This window comes from Carassius auratus, chromosome 3, assembly GCF_003368295.1.
Source record: "Carassius auratus strain Wakin chromosome 3, ASM336829v1, whole genome shotgun sequence".
In the NCBI taxonomy this organism is placed as follows: Eukaryota; Metazoa; Chordata; class Actinopteri; order Cypriniformes; family Cyprinidae; genus Carassius; species Carassius auratus.
The window spans coordinates 24,209,088-24,230,291 of NC_039245.1; the positions used below are offsets into that span (position 1 = coordinate 24,209,088).

General features: G+C 35.8%; 2 protein-coding genes across 6 annotated transcripts in view; both read left to right on the forward strand.

Annotated features, from left to right (window-relative positions):
- LOC113054486 (uncharacterized protein C16orf45-like) overlaps positions 1–6,358 on the forward strand; it is a 7,376-nt gene extending 1,018 nt beyond the window's left edge. Inside the window, exons 3-6 of the mRNA XM_026220073.1 lie at positions 1,475–1,548; positions 2,718–2,832; positions 4,141–4,211; positions 5,061–6,358. Coding sequence (XP_026075858.1) covers positions 1,475–1,548; positions 2,718–2,832; positions 4,141–4,211; positions 5,061–5,179 — 379 coding nt within the window. The 3' untranslated portion in view covers positions 5,180–6,358. The remainder of the gene's footprint in view (positions 1–1,474; positions 1,549–2,717; positions 2,833–4,140; positions 4,212–5,060) is intronic.
- A 2,890-nt stretch (positions 6,359–9,248) lies between these two features.
- Positions 9,249–21,080, forward strand: LOC113051818 (target of Myb protein 1-like). Of its 5 annotated transcripts, none has more exons than XM_026215937.1 (16): positions 9,249–9,369; positions 12,148–12,232; positions 12,680–12,758; positions 12,834–12,983; positions 13,077–13,211; positions 13,408–13,506; positions 14,556–14,672; positions 14,777–14,913; positions 16,078–16,117; positions 16,198–16,306; positions 16,412–16,463; positions 17,253–17,322; positions 17,481–17,582; positions 17,960–18,019; positions 19,668–19,698; positions 20,373–21,080. In XM_026215937.1, exons 1-16 carry the CDS (start codon positions 9,315–9,317, stop codon positions 20,465–20,467), a joined length of 1,416 nt encoding a protein of 471 aa, XP_026071722.1. In that variant the 5' UTR covers positions 9,249–9,314; the 3' UTR covers positions 20,468–21,080. The 5 variants fall into 5 exon arrangements, with proteins under 5 accessions (XP_026071722.1, XP_026071728.1, XP_026071737.1 ...); XM_026215943.1 differs by having other exon boundaries at positions 17,256–17,322; XM_026215952.1 differs by having other exon boundaries at positions 14,780–14,913.
- The last annotated feature ends 124 nt before the right edge of the window (positions 21,081–21,204 follow it).

The window sequence follows — 21,204 nt, forward strand, 5'->3', positions numbered from 1 at the left end:
ATACTTTATTCCTATAAAAATACCTGAGATGCCTTGAAGAACACATATAAACCATATATCATCACAATCATATGTTTATTGTATTGATGTTTTGGTAAAGCGTCTCTATTCTCGCATTTTATTCAGCGGCAGCAATAGCTAGATGATTTTGTCCATATAAGGGATTTCCTGAAAGGTCACAAGTTCTGTAACTTCTGTGATGCGCTCCTTGAGTTTACGTGAGAGGGTGCAAATGAACCAGACTTTACATTACAGGATGTGCGTTCTCACAAATTCTCACAATTCTTTCTCTCTCGGTGGGTTTATAAGATTTCCTGACAAAATTTAAGAAATGACTGTCAAAGATTTTTTTTTTTTTTTACCATAATAATGTAATATTTTATAATAAAACCTAGACATGATTGATAGTTACAGGCCCCCGCATGTTAACAAGTCAACCGGCAATATAATAATTGTTATATTTATTCTTAAATACTCTGTGTCGTATAGTGAAACAATTTTATTACAATAGTATTATTTCTTTTTTTGTTATTTTTTTTTTATAAAGTAATAATATCAGAACATTAATGTCCTGTTTAAGTGATGGACTGTACTACTTGTGGTTGTTTTTAGAGATGGTGATGAGGATGAGGACAATTCAAACTTATTATATGGAAATAAAACAGCATGGATATTCTGCAAAATGTTCATTTTTGCATGAGCTGTGCCTTCAAAAAAATATACAGAGAGCATGTCACCTTGACTGCCATTCCTCGTTTTTTCTATTTTAATAACAGTTTGAACACAAATGATGTGTAGCCAGCATCAGTGCAGAGATACAGGCCTAGATGAGATAAGAGCATGGGGAAATTGTTGAGGACATTCACTGATAAAATGATTCACTGCATTTCTTTACAACAATAGCGTCTGATGGGAGTCTGTCAGAAGCCCTGCGAGTGAGCTTCGTCTGTTGTGGCAGTAATATGTGTCTGCCCGACCTGAACATAAACTGCTAATGTATGTGTCTGCCTTTCTATTTGTGTGTGTATGACAGGAATGTGAATACTATCTAGCAAAACACATTATTTGTTATTTCATTTCTGAACAGAGACTACTTTGGCATCAACCAGTAAAATCTGTTTTCAATAAAGCTGTGGTGTATTCACACTTACCTGGCTAACAAAATGAACATTTAGTTATGAAAAACATAACGGGGATTTCGGAATGTTCAAAGCGTCCTTTTTTTTATAATGTTTAAACTATTATAATGTTTAAACTATAAACTATTTTATAATGTTTAATGTTTTTTTCTTGGTTGTCGGAATGTTCATGGAACGTTCCGTTTTATCCTTTTGTGATCGTTATGGGATTGTGACTTTTGAATGTTCTCTAAACATTCTGTAACAATTAGTAACTATGCTATACAAACATCTAACTAAAGCATGTCAGAAAAATGAACCATGAACGATGTGTACTTTTTTTTTTCATTCTTCAGGATGGACGACATCCAGCTGTGTAAGGAGATCACAAGACTCAAAAAAGAGCTCCAGAAATTCGTTTCCATCCCGGGTATGTTCACCAAAAATTATGCACCAAAATATTAAGCATTAATATCGTGCTGTTGCATTTAGCCTCTATTTCAGTGGTGAAGAACATCTGCTTTTTTTATTTATTTTTTGGTTCACAGGAAGAAATTCCTGAATTTTTTATTTTTTCCATTCCATTTTAAAATATAATCAAATAGAAAACAGCTTTAAATTGTAATGTTATTTCACAGTATTTTACTGTATTTTAGATAAAAATCTTACCAAACCCTGAACTTTTCATAAATGTTTTCAACCAACATTTACAAGAGAATCCAAGACAAAAAGGAACTCTTTATCGAGTATTATGCAACTGCTTTTTAATTAATTTCTACACGTTTTTCCAGTTCTCTTTATTAGCATCACTCCTCCTTCTTTCATGTCTTCAGCACATAGTTGTGACATACTTCACTATAGGTCTCCTGTTTCCAAGGAGATGCACGAATCAAGCGTGCGCCACGTTTTGTTTACTGCTGAAACCTCATTTCACAAGTTCATACAAAGCTTGTGCACACAGAAGAGGTTATTTATCCAAACTGGCAGATGATTATACCGTGTGTATCATTCATGAGGGAAACATTCTCGTGCTAGTGATGTCCATTTATTCAGACACCTTCAGGTCCTTTCTGACTCATCTGTCAAATCAGGATTGATGTACTTTGATATTTGATCACATCTATCATCATTTACTCACCTCTTGTTGATCCAATCCAGAATGACTTCCTGTCTTCACAACAAAAGGCAATATTCTATATAGAATTCTTATTTTGAATACAGAAAATACAATGGAAAAAAATGGTGTAGGATTTGCTTAAAAAAAAAAAGCTAAGGAACAAATTTCACTTTGAAACTGATTTTAAATTCTACAAATAATTACAAAGAAAACACAAAGTAACACACTGAACTGAACATGATGTTTTTAAGTAGAAAGACTGAAATGACTAATAATTTGTTTGTTATATCTTAAAAAAAACTAAATGTGTAGCATGCATTGATGCTGAAATGCTGCTTGATATTTTTAGATGCATTGACATTTTTTGTGATGCTCTGATTAATTGAAATTGTGACAGTGAAACAGTGTTTCTTTGAAATGGATATCTTTTAGTAACAGTATAAATGCCTCTCCTTCCATGTATGCTCTAATGTCCTTTGCAGACAAAGACAAGTCGAATGAGGACAGACAGCGTGAGGAAGAACTTCTTCAGCAGATCCAGAAGCTGGTGGAGACACGGGACTTTCTAGTGGACGACATGGAGTTTGAGAGGCTCAGGTCGGTTTTAAAGAGCCGTGGGCTTTCAGCGACAGTAACATAGGCCACAACCCTTTGGATTGCCGGATAGCATGCGTGACTGTCGGCCCTTAGAATGTGTTGTGTGTCTCTTGTGGCTGTTCCCTCATCTGTGAAGATACTGCAATCCAATTACCCTCCACTTGAAGCCAAGAGTCCACCCTTACCTCACACACACCTCACATCACACTCTCAGACGGTCCCAGCGGCTCTGATTCGGAGAGACCAGAGAGAATGGTTTGCAAGCAAGAAAGAAATGGAAAAAGAAAAAAGATGTGGTTCTTCGGTGGGTTGGGCTGATTGCCATCTGCCAAGACCTCACGACTGTGTGTGTGTGTGTCTATTCATTGGATAAATGAGCCGCCGTCACCCATATCACAAGCAGTTACACAGATGGATAGTGGAGAAAGAGAGAGAAAACCTTGGTTGCACACTAAACCAATGTGCTAAGAGCATAATTGAATGTTTGGAGTTTGAGTGAGAATGTTTGGTTAATGCTCAGTGTCTCACTTTACAACTGTTTGCATATGAGTTTGGTTTTACATTTTAGGGACTGAAAAGATTGTAAGATTTTGTGGCAATGGGGAGCAAACAGTAACGGGCTTAGTATACATGCAGAATAATATTGCAAAGAAAATATGTAAATGCAGAAAGCTTAGTGTGATTGTTAGGACAAAAATCAGGATCATTTGCAATGATTTTGTGTAAAAAGCTTCAAAAATCTGTTTTAATTGATTTCATTGAAGTCTGAGATATATTAAAGCAAGAACAAATTCAGAATAAGATTCAGTTTAATTCACAAAGGATGTTTTTTATGATATTGTAATGATGTATGATAGCTTTTATTGAGTTGATACAGTATACAGTTTATACAATATATGAATAATTAGTGGCAAAAAAACTGCTGATATGTGCTTTTGCAAAATTTATAAAAAAAGTATAATTTTATTTAGCTAGGATGAGTTAAATTAATCAATTAATCTTGTTTTCAACATTGATGAGCATCAAATCAGCAAATTAGACTGATTTCTGAAGGATTGTGTGACACTGAAGCCTGGAGTAATGATGCTTTACATCACAGGAATAAACTACATTTTAAAATACAGTGTTTACATTTTTAATAATATTTCACAACATTACAATTTTACTCTATTGTTGAAAAAAAAAAAGTCAAAAACATAAAAAAGACCCCAATCTTTTGAATGGCATACATGTGCACATGAAAATGTATCTTGACTTATGTCTGTGTTTGTGTATTTGGCTTCCTGACGCCTGTGATTCTCCACACAGAGAGCGAGAGGAGGACAAAGAGATGGCTGACTTCCTACAGACCAAGATTCCCGACAGAAGCAGCATGAAAAGTATGTGTGTGTTAGTGTGGTGCTGGGAGCTCAAGGCCAAGCTCTTAAACCTCCGCTTTTCAGCTGCGAATATACAAATTAACATAATAATACATTTTTTGAGCACCTTAATTGTTTTACTCACTGCCTGCTCAAGTCTAATGAAAATGCAAACTGGAGAAATTAATAAGGAACGTGGTATTGTTAGAAGCGTGAATGTTAATTCTGTTCTCGGGGTGTTAAAAAGCTGTCTTTTCTTTTAGTTCAAAACTAATGAGCTAGTTCAGAACCGGAATAAACTGTGCAGAAGTACACGAATGTCACTGAAAGTGGGAAGCTCGGACTGGAAATGAGAGAGAACACAATCAAAGATAGTTTGAAATATCTCACAAAAATGTACATGTATGCATGTGGATAAATATCCAACTTTAAATAAAAAGCTGCAATATAGTTACATTTTGCAAATGTTTCATAAGAGTGTACTGTTTAAATATAAACATTTTAAAAAATATGTTATAATATTTTATTTTGCATAGTAAATTTCACAATTAATTACAAAAACAAGTAGCATTGAAATAAACATGACATTTTGAAGTAGAAAGACTGAAATCATATTTTCTTGTCGGATGTACTGCAGTTATCTTTGTACTATTTACTACTTTAAAAACCTTATATTTAATTTTTACAGTGCACAGATAATTTCAACTCATTTAATTGGCAACCAAATACTGTCGAAATGAATTTCAGCCCAATATATGTGCGAATGTTGTGGCATGAACATCCCTCAGCGCTGATGCTCGATAGTGTTCAGAGATGCTTGAGTGTGATTCAGAGAAGGTCACTGCCTTTCTCTCGCTCGCTCTGTTTTAGCTCACAACAAGAACAGAAGAATGACGTCCAGAGCCCAGCAGACCTCGTCTCCTTACGTGACCAAGACCGGTGTCACCCTGCTGAAAGAGTGCTGCGGCTTCACCTGCTCCATCATGTAGATGCCTGAATGGAAAACAGCCCTCAGATCCGTGACTCAGCACAATCTTTCCAAGCACTCTTTCACGTTACATTTCAGAACAGCCGGCAGTGCACGAGCGTCAAACTGATGTTCATATTATGCAGAATTATTGCATTAACCTAATCAAGGAGCCTTCCAGAATTAGCAGTGTGATAAGATGGTATGCACAGTGTAGCTTTAATTCACTGTTACCTGTAATATTGTTTTATACTATGGAAGTCAATGTGAACCAACAAGTTTTTCTAATGATGGTGTATAATGAAACCACAGAGATTGCCAGAAGGTGTGCTTACTAATTAGGTGAATGTGCACCTTTGCTTCTGACTTCTGCCTTCTTCATCTTCACTTTTAACTACGATGTTGATGAAAGTCGTATAGCTTTGTGGTGCCCAGTTTATCTTGACAGTTTATAAATGCAGTTTTATTTCTATTTGACCCAATTTGAGTTGTTTTTCAATCTGAATAAGGAAATGCCTCTGTCTTTCTCCACTGCCGTGTGCTTTAGTATTGATAACAAATCATTTGTATTTATCTACAAATTGTGCACACTACTGTTCAAGAGTTTGGGGTCAAAAAAACATCAACTTTATTTAGCAAGATGCAACAAATTTATCAAAATATTTACAATGTGATATTTCAAAGACAATTCACAGTTTCTATAAAAGTACAAACAGTTTTCGACTGTTTCTTGAGCAGCAAATCAGCACATCAGACTGATTTCTGAAGGATCATGTGACACTGAAGACTGGAAAATACAGCTTTAATGAATTACAATTTAAATATATATATTCAAATAGAAAATGGCTACTTTAAACTATAATATTTCACGACTGTTTACGTTGTTGTACTGTATTGAAAGAGCTTTGGTGAGCATTCGTTCAAAAACATGAATTAATCAACCGACCCCGAACATCTGAATGGTAGTGCATTTGTGATGCATTGTTTTGACTAAAATGTTTGTGCAAATAATTAAAAAGTATTTTATCTTAAAAAAAAAAAAAAGAATCCAAATTGTGAAACTGGTGAGAAATGTGCAGCAACAAAATCTTGAAATCTAAAGCTGACAGATAATACTTGACATGTATTATGCTGCTCAGCCGTGCAGGGTTTTATTTGTGCTGATGCTTCTAATGTTGTTTTCATGTATCTAAATGATATTTTTCCATTAATGAATATAAAGTTATTCTGATGAATGAACCAGTGCTTCTTTGTCTTTTAGTGGACAGCTAAGAATATCACTGAGTCGTGACATTATCTTTAACAAAACCATGATAATCAAGGTTGCAGATATAATATAAAACATCTCATAGTTCAACATCTTAAGTTTGAAGATAAACATTCACAGACCATTTGTTTGAAAGGTTTGTGCTCATAAAGAGTGATTTCATGTTGATTTCACTTTAGTAACGTCTCTATAACACAACAAAAGTCCCAACAAACCTCCTCCTGAACAACAGCGGTGCTCTTATTTAATAAACCACGGTCACTGCATGTGTGGCTTTATTGACAGGTTCCTTATTACAGCAGAGCAGGAAGGAACCCAGAAATTACAGGCAATACATGGCTGATAATGTCAAATCTGATGGGATTTTGAATGTCCAGACTCTCGCTCTGCACTATAATCAGGATTCAGTTTATATGGCTGATTGTTCTTCATCAAGCTCTCACAGAGGATCCGGTGTGTGTGACATTTGTGTTGATTGGCTGGACACTGCACAGCTGTAGCTTGCTGTCGCTGCTGGCTGTATCATCATTACCTCTGCTGCCGAGATTATTAAACTCAATGCATATCTTAACTGGCCTTGATAATATTGTTAACTGAGGTTGATTATTGACATAAAGCTGAAAATGAAAGTTGATTCATTATCAACTCTTATGAAATGCTCTCTGCTGTTGCCAAAAAGAGAATTTTTTTTTTTAACTGTCTGTTTGAAGATAGTGATATTGTGAAATATTATTACACTTTAAAATAACTGTTTTCAATTTTACCTTTTAGAAATCATTCTAATATACTGATTGGATGCTCAAAATATATATATATCTATATTTGTTAAAAACAGTTCATATTTCTGTAGAAATCCATGATACTTTTTTTCAGGATTTTTTTTTTTTTTTTTTTTTGATGGAAAGAAAAGAACATTTAAAAGAGCAGCATTCAATTTGATATAGAAAGGTTTTTATTGCAATGATTAAGCCTTTACTAATTTTTTATTGAAATAATTTAGTTATTCAGTTGTTGATGTTGTTCTTTCTTCTTCTTCTTCTTCTTTTTTTTCTCTGTTGATCTGCATCACACACACAAATGTGCCTTGAGTCATTTCTGAGTCATCCGTGACCAAGTTCATTACAGGAGGAAGTTCTGCCTCTAATGAAGAACTAAAAATCTTTCAGATTTTACCCAAGTATGTTAATCAACAGTTAGACACATGACCATATATATATATATAGCTGTTAAGCTGTTATTTTCCTTTTACTGTTAGAATTTACATGTATTCTAGGACAAAGTAAGACCATGAAATAAAAATGACAAAATAATGAAGAATCCCCCATACATACATACATAATCTCTCTGTTGTGTAATGTGTATTTCTGATCTTTACAACAGCTGTATTTCAGGTCAGTTCCACAGGTGTTGGTCTGCATGGTGTCCTACTGAAGTTCAGACTGTCACATAGAGACATACGCCACCATGTGGTTCCTCACGAAAGTACATCAAGTCACAGAAATACACAGTATACAGTATGCATACAGTATGTGCGTGTAAGTATATATAATGGTTCGTAATGCTGTTCTTTTATTCAAGAGCATTTATCTGAAATAGAACTCTTTTGCAATATCCGTTGTCACTTTTGACTAATATAATGCATTCTCGTGAATACATTCAGAATTTTCATTGAAAATGTATTATGGTTTCTTCAAATTATTAAATAGCAATAACTGTTTTCAACATAAGAAGAAAGTGTTTCTTGAGCAGCAAATCATCATATTTGAATGATTTGTGAAGGATCATGTGACAACTTGGAAGACTGGAGTAATGATGCTGAAAATACAGCATAGGAGTAATAATATTTCAAAATATGAATGTTTACTGTATTAAAACCTTTTTCAGAGTAGACAGCTTTACCACAAAATATGAAATATTATGATTATTATAAGATTATCTCAAGGCCTGACATGGATAGGTCATGGTTTTGAGGCTTGCATCTAGAAAGCGGACCTTTAGAGAGAAAAATACTTATTTCTGCAGGAAGTATTTCAAAAAAAGACTGACATTTATAATTAGCTTGACTTCCATGAAAATGTTTACAATACATCCTATCCACCTTATTTTTCCCATAAGAGTGTGCTTGGTCATTTATACATTTTATAGGTCGGGCTTCTAGTCTCATCTGCTTCCAGCTACTTTTAGTTGTATAAAAAAATTGGTTCGCTGTTTGATATTGCAAACTGGTGTGTCTTTCCTTATTAATTTAATATATGATCTTAATTATCAACACACAGGTTTGAAGTGCAAACAGTTCTACTGTTTACTGCATGTTCTTCTCATTATTTCTCTACAGCGACTAATGGACCGGAAGTATCGCACATACACAGAAAACGGCTTACTTCTGCATTGAAGAATAAGGTGGATAAAACATTTGATTCTAGGCTTTACAAGACAAAAATGCATCTTACACCAATGGTTCAGAGAGAGCACTCACACCCTGAAAGATCACCAGACTGCTTTTGTCATAAATTCATAACTCAATGCAAATATTACTTTTTTTGTTGCTCTGTCCATTTCTAAACAACAAGAATCTACAGAATGCAACCAGTATGATTTCAGTATGCAGTATAAATTTATTGTTGCACATTATTCTACAAATACATATAACCTACAGTGTTGAAAGCATATCCCACAATGCAATGTGTTTGCCCACATCAATATATCAGCAAAAAATTTAAATCTCAGTTCTTGATACATTATTTGCTTACTACTGAAAATAGTATGCAGCATGCAGTGTGTACTTCGAGAGTGCTACTGTCGCTTTAAGAGATGACGTAATCAGTGAAGTTTGTTTAGCTCTCCAGCTGATGAGCCAGAAGCCGAGCCACTGAGCAGCAGACGCGCTCGGATGATGGAGTTCTTCACAGGAAACCCGTTTTCTACGCCCGTGGGTCAACTTATAGGTGAGTAACACGCTGGGTGAGATGGCAAATCACGCGCAATACGTTTAAGGAAGCAGCAGTTACGTGTATGATACGACTGCTTGATAGTAACATTGAATTCAGGTACATTATTTCTATATATTTGTGGGTAGTTTTCTTGCAAGACACAAATTCACACATATACATCGTTTAATGAAGGATGACAGCAAAGGATACGATTAAATTGAGATTGACACCTCATTCGTGCAATCCAATGTCGAAGGCGTACTCAACGCGCCATCGCTTTGGGTTCGTGATTGGCCGAACTGAGTGTCAATCAAATGCTGTCCGCGAATAGTAACGAAGAAGGGCGGGACAAGGAGGGTTTGTGTTGAATTTTACGTCTGGGTGTACCCTTTATAACGTTTTAGTCGCTCTTGTTTAGAAAATAAATATTTACATCTGAGTATTAAACCGGTTATGTAACCCATTCCAGAATATACTCTTGGTTTCACGAAAATACAATGTCAGGGCTACATTTCATTCATTTCAACGGCTGCTCAGCATCTCTTGATACTGTTATATTGCATCTAAATGGGCTGCACAGAGCATTTAGTTGGGGAGGAATAATGACAGTACTTCTATTGTTGTGTGAACTATCCCTTTAAAGATGGTTTTCAAGTTTGTATCATTACAGAGGGTGAATATCAGTGAAATGACTCGCCCTTTCATGGTGTTGTAAAGCCTGTTTTCCCAGCCTAGATGCTGAAGCTTAAAGGGTTAGTTCACCCAAAAATAAAAATTATGTCGTTAAGAACTCACCCTTGTGCTGTTCCAAACATGTAAGACCTCCATTTATCTTCAGAACACAGTTTAAGATATTTTAGATTTAGTCCGAGAGCTCTCAGTCCCTCCATTGAAGCTGTGTGTACGGTATACTGTCCATGTCCAGAAAGGTAAGAAAAACATCATCAGAGGGTCCGTTAGAATTTTTTGAAGCATCGAAAATACATTTTGGTCCAAAAATAGCAAAAACTACGACTTATTCAGCATTGTCTTCTCTTCCGTGTCTGTGTGAGAGAAAGTTCAAATCAAAGCAGCTGGATTTCCAGTTCGCGAATGAATCATTCAGTTCACCAAATGGAACTGAATCGTTTTAAACGGTTCGCATCTCTAATACGCATTAATCCACAAATGACTTAAGCTGTTAACTCTTTTAATGAGGCTGACACTCACTCTGAGTTTAAACAAACCAATATCCCGGAGTAATTCATTTACTCAAACAGTACACTGACTGAACTGATGTGAAGAGAGAACTGAAGATGAACACCGAGCCGAGCCAGATAATGAACAAAACATTGACTCGTTCAAGGGTCAAGATCCGTTTCTGTCAGACGCGTCCGATTCGTGAACCGAGGAGCTGATGATACTGCGCATGTGTGATTCAACGTGAAGCAGACCGACACACAGAGCGTCTGAACTGAACTGATTCTTTTGGTGACTGATTCTGAACTGATTCTGTGCTAGCGTTATGAGCGCGGGTAAACCGAAGGCTTGAATCAAGGACAATCATCACCAATGACACCATTACGTCGAGCGCAAAAGAACCGGTGTACCGTTTTCTTCAACTGGTTTATTGAATCGAACTGTCCGAAAGAACTACTGGTGATCCGAACACCGATGCAACCGGTTCTTCACTCGTAAACGAGTCAGTCTATTGTTCGTTATCTGGCTCGGCTCGGTGTTCATCTTCACAGCAGTTCAGTCAGTGTACTGTTTGAGTAAATGAATTACTCCGGGATATTGGTTTGTTTGAACTCAGAGGGAGTGTCAGCCACATTAAAAAAAAGTTAATAGCTTAAGTCATTTGTGGATTAATGCGTATTAGAGATGCAAACCGTTTAAAACAATTCAGTTCGATTTGGTGAACTGAATGATTCGTTCGTGAACCAGATATCCAGACTGCTTTGATTTGAACTCTCTCTCACACAGACACGGAAGAGAAGACAATGCTGAATAAAGTCATCGTTTTTGCTATTTTTTGACCAAAATGTATTCTCGATGCTTCAAAAAATTCCAACGGACCCTCTGATGTCACATGGACTACTTTGATGATGTTTTTCTTGCCTTTCTGGACATGGACAGTATACCGTACACACAGCTTCAATGGAGGGACTGAGAGCTCTCGGACTAAATCTAAAATATCTTAAACTGTGTTCCGAAGATAAAAGGAGGTCTTACATGTTTGGAACAGCACAAGGGTGAGTTATTAATGACATAATTTTCATTTTTGGGCGAACTAACCCTTTAAGCACTGTAAACAGTATGACAAGTCATGCTAAACTCAGTCAACTAGTTTACATGTCCAGTTCAGCATATGGGTGGGATTTCTCTAATCCAGAATGAGTTGTGATGTGTGTGAAAACATAAAATAAATTTTTGCATTTTTAGAGCTGTGGTGTGCCAACTTCTCTTTCTTTTTTTTCTTTTTTTACAATAATTGAGCACCCTCCGTGAGGTTTTTGTCACCCGTCAGATGTGCACTCTTTTTTTGTGTGTGCTGGTGTAATAGCAGGTCAGTCGACTGACTGATCAGTGGTGTTTGTTGTGTGTGTGAGCTATTCGAAGCCATGAGAACGTTTCTTCTAAAGTAAATAGTTGATTCTGTTAATAGGGAACAAAACTCAATGATCTTCATAATTGTTTCGGCATTTCATTCAGTTGTGCTTAACATAAAGTAATGATGCGCTCAAAACTTGTTGTTGTACTCTGTTAGTGTAGATTGAAGCCTTTATATGTGTCTCTCGGTCTCTTGCTCAGAACATGCCACCGGTTCTTCTCTCTCGTCTGAAGACTGGGGCCTCAACATGGAGATCTGTGACACTGTCAATGAAACGGGTGAAGGGTGTGTATGTTGTCAAATACAATAGTTTATACGTTCATGACAATTAATTATTTTGAAACTCTTCCCCAGTTGTATTTGGACACTTAAACTACCGTTAAAATGTCTAAATGTCATTGTATTAGGCCACGGATTCCCAAACTGACATTTGACCAAATATGCATTGATTTTGTCCTAAAATATTAGCTTGAAATCCCCCAGGCCATCCCAGATGAGTTTGTTTCTTCACCAAATCAGATTTGGAGAAATTTAGCATTACACAAAGTGTCACAATATCATTTGTCTTCATTTTGAGCTGTATAGCTGTATTTAACCTAATTTTACCATCTATAAAATACGTAAAATAATAATAAATTGCTTGAGTGTCCAAATCTGTATAGTGCTTTGAGTTCCTAAATATTATAACATACGTTATATAACATAATTCTTGTGACGCTGCTCTGTTTGCAGACCTAAAGATGCAGTCCGAGCGATAAAGAAGAGGATTCTGGGAAATAAGAATTTCAACGAGGTCATGCTGGCTCTGAGTGTAAGTGTCCAACATCATGTTATTACCGTCTTACTTCACAGTGTCTTCGTAATCATTCGTCTGGTTTTGCTGCAGGTGTTGGAGGCCTGTGTGAAGAACTGCGGGCACAGATTCCACGTCTACGTGTCCACCAGAGATTTTGTGGAAAGCGTTTTGGTCCAAACGATCCTGCCTAAAAACAACGCCCCAGTGTTTCTTCAGGACAGGGTCTTGAGCATGATACAGGTCCAGATAAACCCTTCATAAACTCAGACGTATTATATTTTTTTGCTGTGAAGTATTGAAAGTCTGATTCTCTCTCTCTCTCTCTCTCTCTAGGCTTGGTCCGATGCCTTTCGTAGTTCTCCAGACTTGACGGGTGTCGTGACCGTCTATGAGGATCTCCGGAGGAAAGGCGTGGAGTTTCCCAAGGCTGAACTGAATGGCTGTTCCCCTATTCACACTCCCAACAGGGTAGAAACTGCTGCACATTGACAGCACTTCGTTTAGAAACAATTATGAATCCGAATAAAGATGTGCTAGGATCCATACGTGATGCACATCTCAAAATCAGACCGTATGTCCTCTGTCCTGAGTGCTAGCTTGTAATATGTGCCATGCTTAATTTAAATTTTAAATTGATTAATTTATTAATGCTTGACTCCGACAGACCATCGAGTCTGCGGTAACAGCTCACACAAAAAGTCACTCCGTCAAATCCACCCAGACACAGGATACAGAGACACCAGTCACGCTGTCTCCTCAACAGGTAACACACACACACACACACACATGCAGCAATGCATTAGTAATATTTCATTAATATATTTTTTAGATATTGAGTTTAATATCTGTATTTAATAATTCACATTTAAAAAAAATAATTTGCATATGATATTACATTATAAAATGATCATGACAAAACCTCAGTAGGCTGAGAATTATATTAATATTGGGAAATTAATGTTTTATATCAAATAGGTAGATAGATATGTGACCCTGGACCACAAAACTTAAGTGTCAATATTTCGAAATTGAGATTTAAACATAATCTGAAAGCTGGATGAATAAATCGTTCCATTGATGTATGGTTTGTTAGGATCGGACAATATTTGACCGAGATACAACTATTTGAAAATCAGGAATCCGAGGGAGCAAAACAATCAAAATATTGAGAAAGTCATCTTTAAAGTTGTCCAAATGACAAATTAATTCTCAGCTATGCATATTAGCATGTACAGTAGGACATTAACAAAATATCTTCATGGAACATGATCTTTACTTAATATCCTAATGAGTTTTATCATGTATATCACATATAATTTTGACCAATTTTGGCTATTGTTAAAAGTTTACCCCAGCAACTTAAGACTGATTTTGTGCTCCAGGGTCACACACACACACACACACACACACACACACACACACACACACACACACACATATATATATATATATATTATAAATATTAATGCATGCTAATAAATGTTTGTTTGTGTATGTGTGATCATTACTATTTTTCATATTACATGATATATGTTGCTCATCACAAAATGAATCCCTAAAAGGGTGAGACTTAAAAATAATGTTAAAAAGGTTTAATTTGTTACTATGACAGTTAACTGTTTTAAAAGTACTATTAATAATTAATATTCTATTAATAATAACTATACTTAATTAATATACTGATGTGTGATTACAGTATATGTTGAACTGAACAGTAATCATGGTAAATACATTTATTACTATTAATTATTATTTTTAAATTCTGCTGGTTTCAAGTGTGTTTGTGTGTGTGTGTGTGTGTGTGTGTTTCAGATGAAGACGCTGAAGAGCGAACTGGAGGTGGTGCACAATAATATATCGGTGATGTCAGACCTGATGAGTCAGATGCAGCCTGCGAGTCTTGAGCCGTCGGACACAGAGCTACTACAGGTGGCAGTCCTTTCTTTCTGTATTCACACTCCTCCTCCAGTCATGATTTTAGGCCTGTAAATGTGAAGGACGGTTGTGTTTCTCTGCTCTCTGGTGGTCAGTAGCAGCTCTACTCCATGACCAAAGACATGCAGGGCCGGATGGTGGAGCTCATCCCCAGACTGAGCGATGATGAGAGGCTTATAGAGCAGTTACTCAGTGCCAACGACCAAGTGAACACCACCTTTACACAGTATCACAGGTTAGAGACAAACTGCACTGATGACATGATGTTAGTGAACAGATGAATGTTCATTACATGTGAGTGGAGACCTGCAAGGTGGAAATTAATAGATAAAGATAATCATTGACTTAACAAACACACTAGCAACAATAACATAAAGCACATTAGGGATATAAACGCTGCATTTCGAAATACATAAAACTTAAAAAAAACAAAACAAAAACTAATTACTCTATATTAACAGTTTGTGCAAATGAAAATATCAAGTACAATTATTTTTAAATACAAAAAAGTATTTTCATATGTTCTCTTATTGATTTATTGTTTATGTATTTTTCTAACATCATAATTTTGAAAAAATTCCGATTGATCTATTTATTCTCGGTGTACTGCCACCGAGTGGACAACAAAATCATTGCATGGTAAAATACAAGCATTGCTCCTATTATCGTTAACCAAACTATATTAAAAACATTGTTATTTGAAATAAATCTAAAATAAAGTGGAATATAAATATTAGATGAAAACTAAAAATGTTGCCCTGTCAGCTAACTGAAATAAGTTTAGGTTGAAGCACTAAAATTACTAACTATACTATAATACATAAATTAAACATTCATCAAGTAAACAAAAATGTTAATATTTGGGGTAAAAAAATTAAATTACAAAAACATAAAATTAATAAGGATTCAATTCAAAGCAATAAAAATAAAAGCTAATTGAATTTATGAATAAAAACTATAATATTATACAAATAATAAGACTATGGTAACAGTCACAATTAATTGCAGAAGTCACTGAGTTAAATTATTTTTGATGATGCTATTTAATACAGGCAATTGTGGAAATTAGGAAATATCATATGATATCTTTAATAACAGGGATCCTAGACATATCAAGGAATTTTTAAACTTGGTTTTCCAGACTTGGGAAGGTTATGGAAATAAATTAAATCCTAAACATTCATGGGCATTTATCTAAATAATATACATCTAGAATAAAAAATATATATATTAAATCAGCTAAAAATGGCTCTTTGTGGAAGCATAAAAATCCTTACGGAGTAATCATAAACAATCAGAGAAGTCGTGAAAATGCAACCCTGTAATGATGTCAGGTTTCACTTCGAGTTAGTTCATTAAATCACAAATCTCAGTGTTACCTAACTTCTCTTTTTTTCAGATTTGAAAGACATCTCAACAAACAGAGCAGTGCACAATCTGTAAGAATGAATCGGATTAATATTAAACGCACTATAATGACTGTATACTGATTCATTCAGAATCCATTGTTGTATTTCAGAATCCAGCGAACACAAACCTCATTGACTTGGGTACTTCCAACCACATGAAGTCAGCATATGGTGCTCACAGCGCAGTCACCACACTGACCAATCAGATGGCTGGATTGAGTGGGTTCTGCTTCTGCTTATATTCCTGAATCATTTATTCTCACATTTCATTCTAATATTCATCTTCAGTTATTAATGCATTATCTGTTGTGTGATTTGTTATAGGCACAAAAGCTGATGACTTAAAACAAAATAAGAGCAGCTCATCACAAAAAAGGTAAGAATTAAAGCAGGATTCACCCTAAAAAGGAAAATGAGCTGAAAACATACTCACCCTCAGGCCGTGCAAGATGTAGATGAGTTTCATCTTCATGGGAACAGATTTGGAGTAATTTAGCATTACATCATTTGCCCACCAATGGATCAATTGCTGTGAATGGGTGCCGTCAGAATGAGAGTCCGAACAGCTGATAAAAACATCACAGTAAGTAATCCACACCACTCCTGTCCATTAAATGTCTTGTGAAGTGAAAAGCTGTACTTGTAAGAAACAAATCCATCATTAGTGTGTTTTAGCTAAATTCAAACTGGTTCATAATTCATAATAATGTTTCCTCCAGTGGAAAAAGTCAAATTCCTGTTGTCCTCTCACCATTTGGACTGTTTTTGTTTGTATACACTGTGCTGGATCTGTGCATATTTCTCACCTGATTCAGATGGGATCACTTTTTCACTAGAGAAAGCAAATATTATGGCTAGAAGACTCATATTTTAAGTTAAGAACGTCTTAAATGATGATTAAATGATTTAATGTACTGGAGTGGTGTGTATTATTGTGATGTTTTTATCAGCTGTTTGGACTCTCATACTGACGGCACCCATTCACTGCAGAGTATCCACTGATGAGCAAGTGATGCAATGCTTGTTTTAATTAATTAATACCTTTTTAAATAGTGTGTTCCTTTTGCATGATTTGAGGTGTTGACCGTAGCATAAATGTGGCTGGACAACACCACCAGAGTGTAAAACTTGATATTGCCCTGATGTTTTTTGTGTGTTTTATTAGCAGTCCAGAAAGCTCTGCAGCTCTTGGGGGCCTTGCAGCCAATCAGAGAGAGCGACAGGACCCTGGAGAGGTACGTCACTGAATTATTTACACCTGCAGAACATATATCATGTGTTCAATTATCATCTCGTTGTATTAGGAGAGAGCAGCACTCATTAATGTACAGTATGGAACAGCATTCAAGATGTTTCTATGTGTTGTTTTCACCTGCCACTGGATGCCACGAAGTCCATCGTTTTAAACGGTGGTGTCTATGTTAAGGACGTCAGCCCAGACTCCAACTCCCTCGGCAGCTCGCCTCAGTTTCATTGGATGCTTGAAAAGGGAATGGTGGGTCTGATATAACAGTCAGCCTGCAGTGTGACGTTGTGCTCTGGGAGCTTTTTGTCTTCAGCATGTCATGTGGTGAATGAAGAGTGTACGCTGTATTGCATGCTTTTGAGGAGCTTCATTATCTTCATTTGCTGAAGTTCCGTGGAACTTTTGGTGTTTTACCTAATTTTGTCCTCCAGACCTGGATCCATAGCTCCTCAGGGCCTTATTTTAAGTTGTTGGCAGATTTCAAAACGTATTTCCCCGTCCTCAGGACTGAAACATAACCAATCTTCCTTTACACTTTAAAGCACTGAGGAGCTGGAAGCTGGTTTGAGATCGCTTCTGATAGTTGTGCTAATGCAAACGAACTGATATTTTTCTCCTGCCGTCAGATTCCTGTCAGTCAGAGTGAAGTGATGGACGACATTGAACGATGGCTGGATGGAGATGACGTAAGCCACACATTTTCAGACCTCGACCAAGAATATTACCCTTCTGACTCCAATTTCCATTCCACTGATGTTTTGCACATTCCCCCTCACATGATTAGTCATAAAACAACAATACTAGTCATGTTTTACAGTTTTTCCTCAGTCGCTTTGGTACATTTCTCGAATCATTCTTGAGATGCATTTCTCAAAACAACTCCTACAAAGAGCAAAACACCATGGATTACCTGCAAAAGCCAATCTCTTGTTCAAAATCCTTAGTTCATCTCTCAAAAATAAATATCTGTGTCAATGGACATGTCAGTGCCATCAGAATGACAAGTCCTTGTGTCATAGTTTATGGATAAGACAGTCAAACTGCTTAGTCATGTTGTCAATATAACTGATGTATATTCTGATAAACTACTGTATTGAACAATATGCCATATGCTTATGAATGCCATATATCCATTTCAAAAGTACACATTTACACATTACTGTATGTGGGATATTGACTGAAAGAGACTGGATTGAATTCCCAGTTACACTTTAACTAGTGGTCTGACCCCCCCCAAAAAAACTTTACAATGTCATCGTGATATAGAAAAGGAAAAACAAACATGGGCACAAAGATCCTTATAACTCTTGTGTTGTCCTCTGTCTGTGCAGCTTTCTAACTGAAGATTCATGAGATGCACCTTTGAGCTATTTCAGATAAATGGCTTATCATCTACTTTCTCTTCATTAGTCAAGATTCACTAGCACAATTCATGCCAGATTGACAAAAAGTCTAATAATAATGTGTAAAAATAAAAATAAAAAGTGTGCTTGGCAGTTTGTGACAACTAGATTCACCATTTTGCATTTAATGACTTATATGATGAACTAAAGACTAGATGTTTTGAGGGATAAGACTATTGCACAGAAAACTATATAATACATTTTGAGCGACATGACATTAGCAACTGATGATGTAGGAAACCACAGATAAATGTGTGTAATCAGTTGAATGAATGTACAAAAGCAATCGCAACTTGTTCAAAAGAATGAGAAACTGTTTTTGTGATGTGTATAAATGTCTAGATGATGTGGAGGTTGTGCAAGTAGTTTTGAGATTTTCTTTTCTGATTTGACAAATGCACCAAAGTGACTGAGAAAAACTGTAAAACAACCTTATAAATATCAAAACCCTCTTAATAAATAAAATTAAAAAAAAACAGTTCAGTCAATACTTTTTAGCAAAGATGCAATTACTGCACCATCAAAAATAAATGACATTTTAAAACATATTCAAATATGTTTTAAATCATATTTCAAAATATTACTGCTTTTATTGTGTGTGTGTGTATATATATATATATATATATATATATATATATATATATATATATATATATATATATATATATATATATATATATATATATAAACAATAGTGTATACAACTATTTTTGTTCAAAAACGATAGTTTATATGAATCCATATATTTGTGAACTTTCATATGAACTACAGTTAATAAATACTCACAAATCTTTATATGAAAAAGTGGACGCCGAGCATGACAAAAGATGATTTGGGAACAAATCTCTTCTTTACATCAACTTTTACACCTTTTATGAAGAATAAGACTAATACTGTATTTCCTAAGTGTGTTTTTTATTTTGTGACACAGGAAGATGACTCTGAAGGAGTGACTAGTGAAGGTAATCTACTTTTAGCACCGTAGAAAACATTTCGCCATATTTCATCTGAGGTAGATTTAAATTGACATCAAAAAATGTGGGAAACGCTTCAGTCCTATTATATCAGCATGCTCACTCGTCTGCACACGAGACACAAGTGGCAGATGTTCATGCTTTTTTCAGTCTTCTGTATGATCCAGTCTTTCTGTTGTGAGAGGATCAGTGTGGGGAGCTGATATCTGACCTGCCGGATATCCTTATTGAGTCACCTTCGTGATCCACTCGTGATCTTCCCCGTTTTACTGCAGCTTGTGGGTTCATCATTACACTTACCATCTTGTGGTCATTAAAGAGCCCTAGCTCATCTTTTTCACACTTTCAGGTACTTTCCAAAGCTAGAGTTCCTCAATTAATTGTCAGTAAGGGCTCAATTCTTTCAGTACATTCACATTGGGGGACTACCGGATCTGTTATGTGATGACATGAATATAAACATCTAAACATTTGATTTCTGTCTGTTGAGAAACCTTCCTCTGGCCCATTAGGGTTGTTGTTGTAGCACTTTAAAAAGCATCTCTTCATATGCTATTTTCTTGCCTTGTGTCAAATATTCAGCAATATCTTATTGTTTAAATCAAACCGTGTTTCTTACGACAGCAGACTGATTTCCGTGTCTCTTCTCATCTCACTCTCAGAGTTCGATAAGTTTTTAGCGGAGAGAGCGAAAGCAGCGGAGCGTCTTCCCTCAGTGAAAGCGTCCCATCGTGACCCAGGGCGTTCACATCTGTAGTTCTTCTCCTCATTCGTAACTTCCAGCTCATAACCACTTCTCAGTTTATTTATAGTGTTTTTGGTTGATTTCTAACCATGTAATGTCTTTATCAAACTTTAGGTCTAAGGCCTGGTTTCTGACTGGGTTTAGACTAAGCCAGGATTAGGCCATAGTTCAACTAGGACGTTTAAGTCATTTTTTTAAGCATGCCTTAGAAAAAAAAGAAAAAAACAAGGGCACTGATGTATTTTAAGACCAATCCGTGCAAGTTTCTTTCAGTTGAAACTGATCTACATTTAATAAATCTGATTTACATTTTAGTCGGGAACTGTGTGTGAAGTTAGGTGTGGGTTTTGGAGAGGTTTCATTGTGAAATATTATGAAATCTCTTTAGAACTGGACTGTGATTTCTTCAGTCTGATGTAGTGGTTACTCTTTTAATGGAGAAATGCTCCGTGGTCACACATGAATAGGTTAAAACCATTGTATGTGTATAATGTATTATGTTCGGCTGTTTTAAAGGAAGGAAGTGAATGCGGTTTATGTCTACAGGCTGCTGTATGAGTGTCATATGTGAATCATTAGTTTAAGGTTATGTTTGAATACCATTCAATAAAATGTCATTTGAAAATCTTTGGGGTTTTTATTAGCACTGCACTATTTCACATAGCAGATGTTTAAATATAGTCTACAAAGACCAAATCTAAAAACGTTGCATCAGTACCTGGATGATCCATGACTTGTGACCTAAGCTA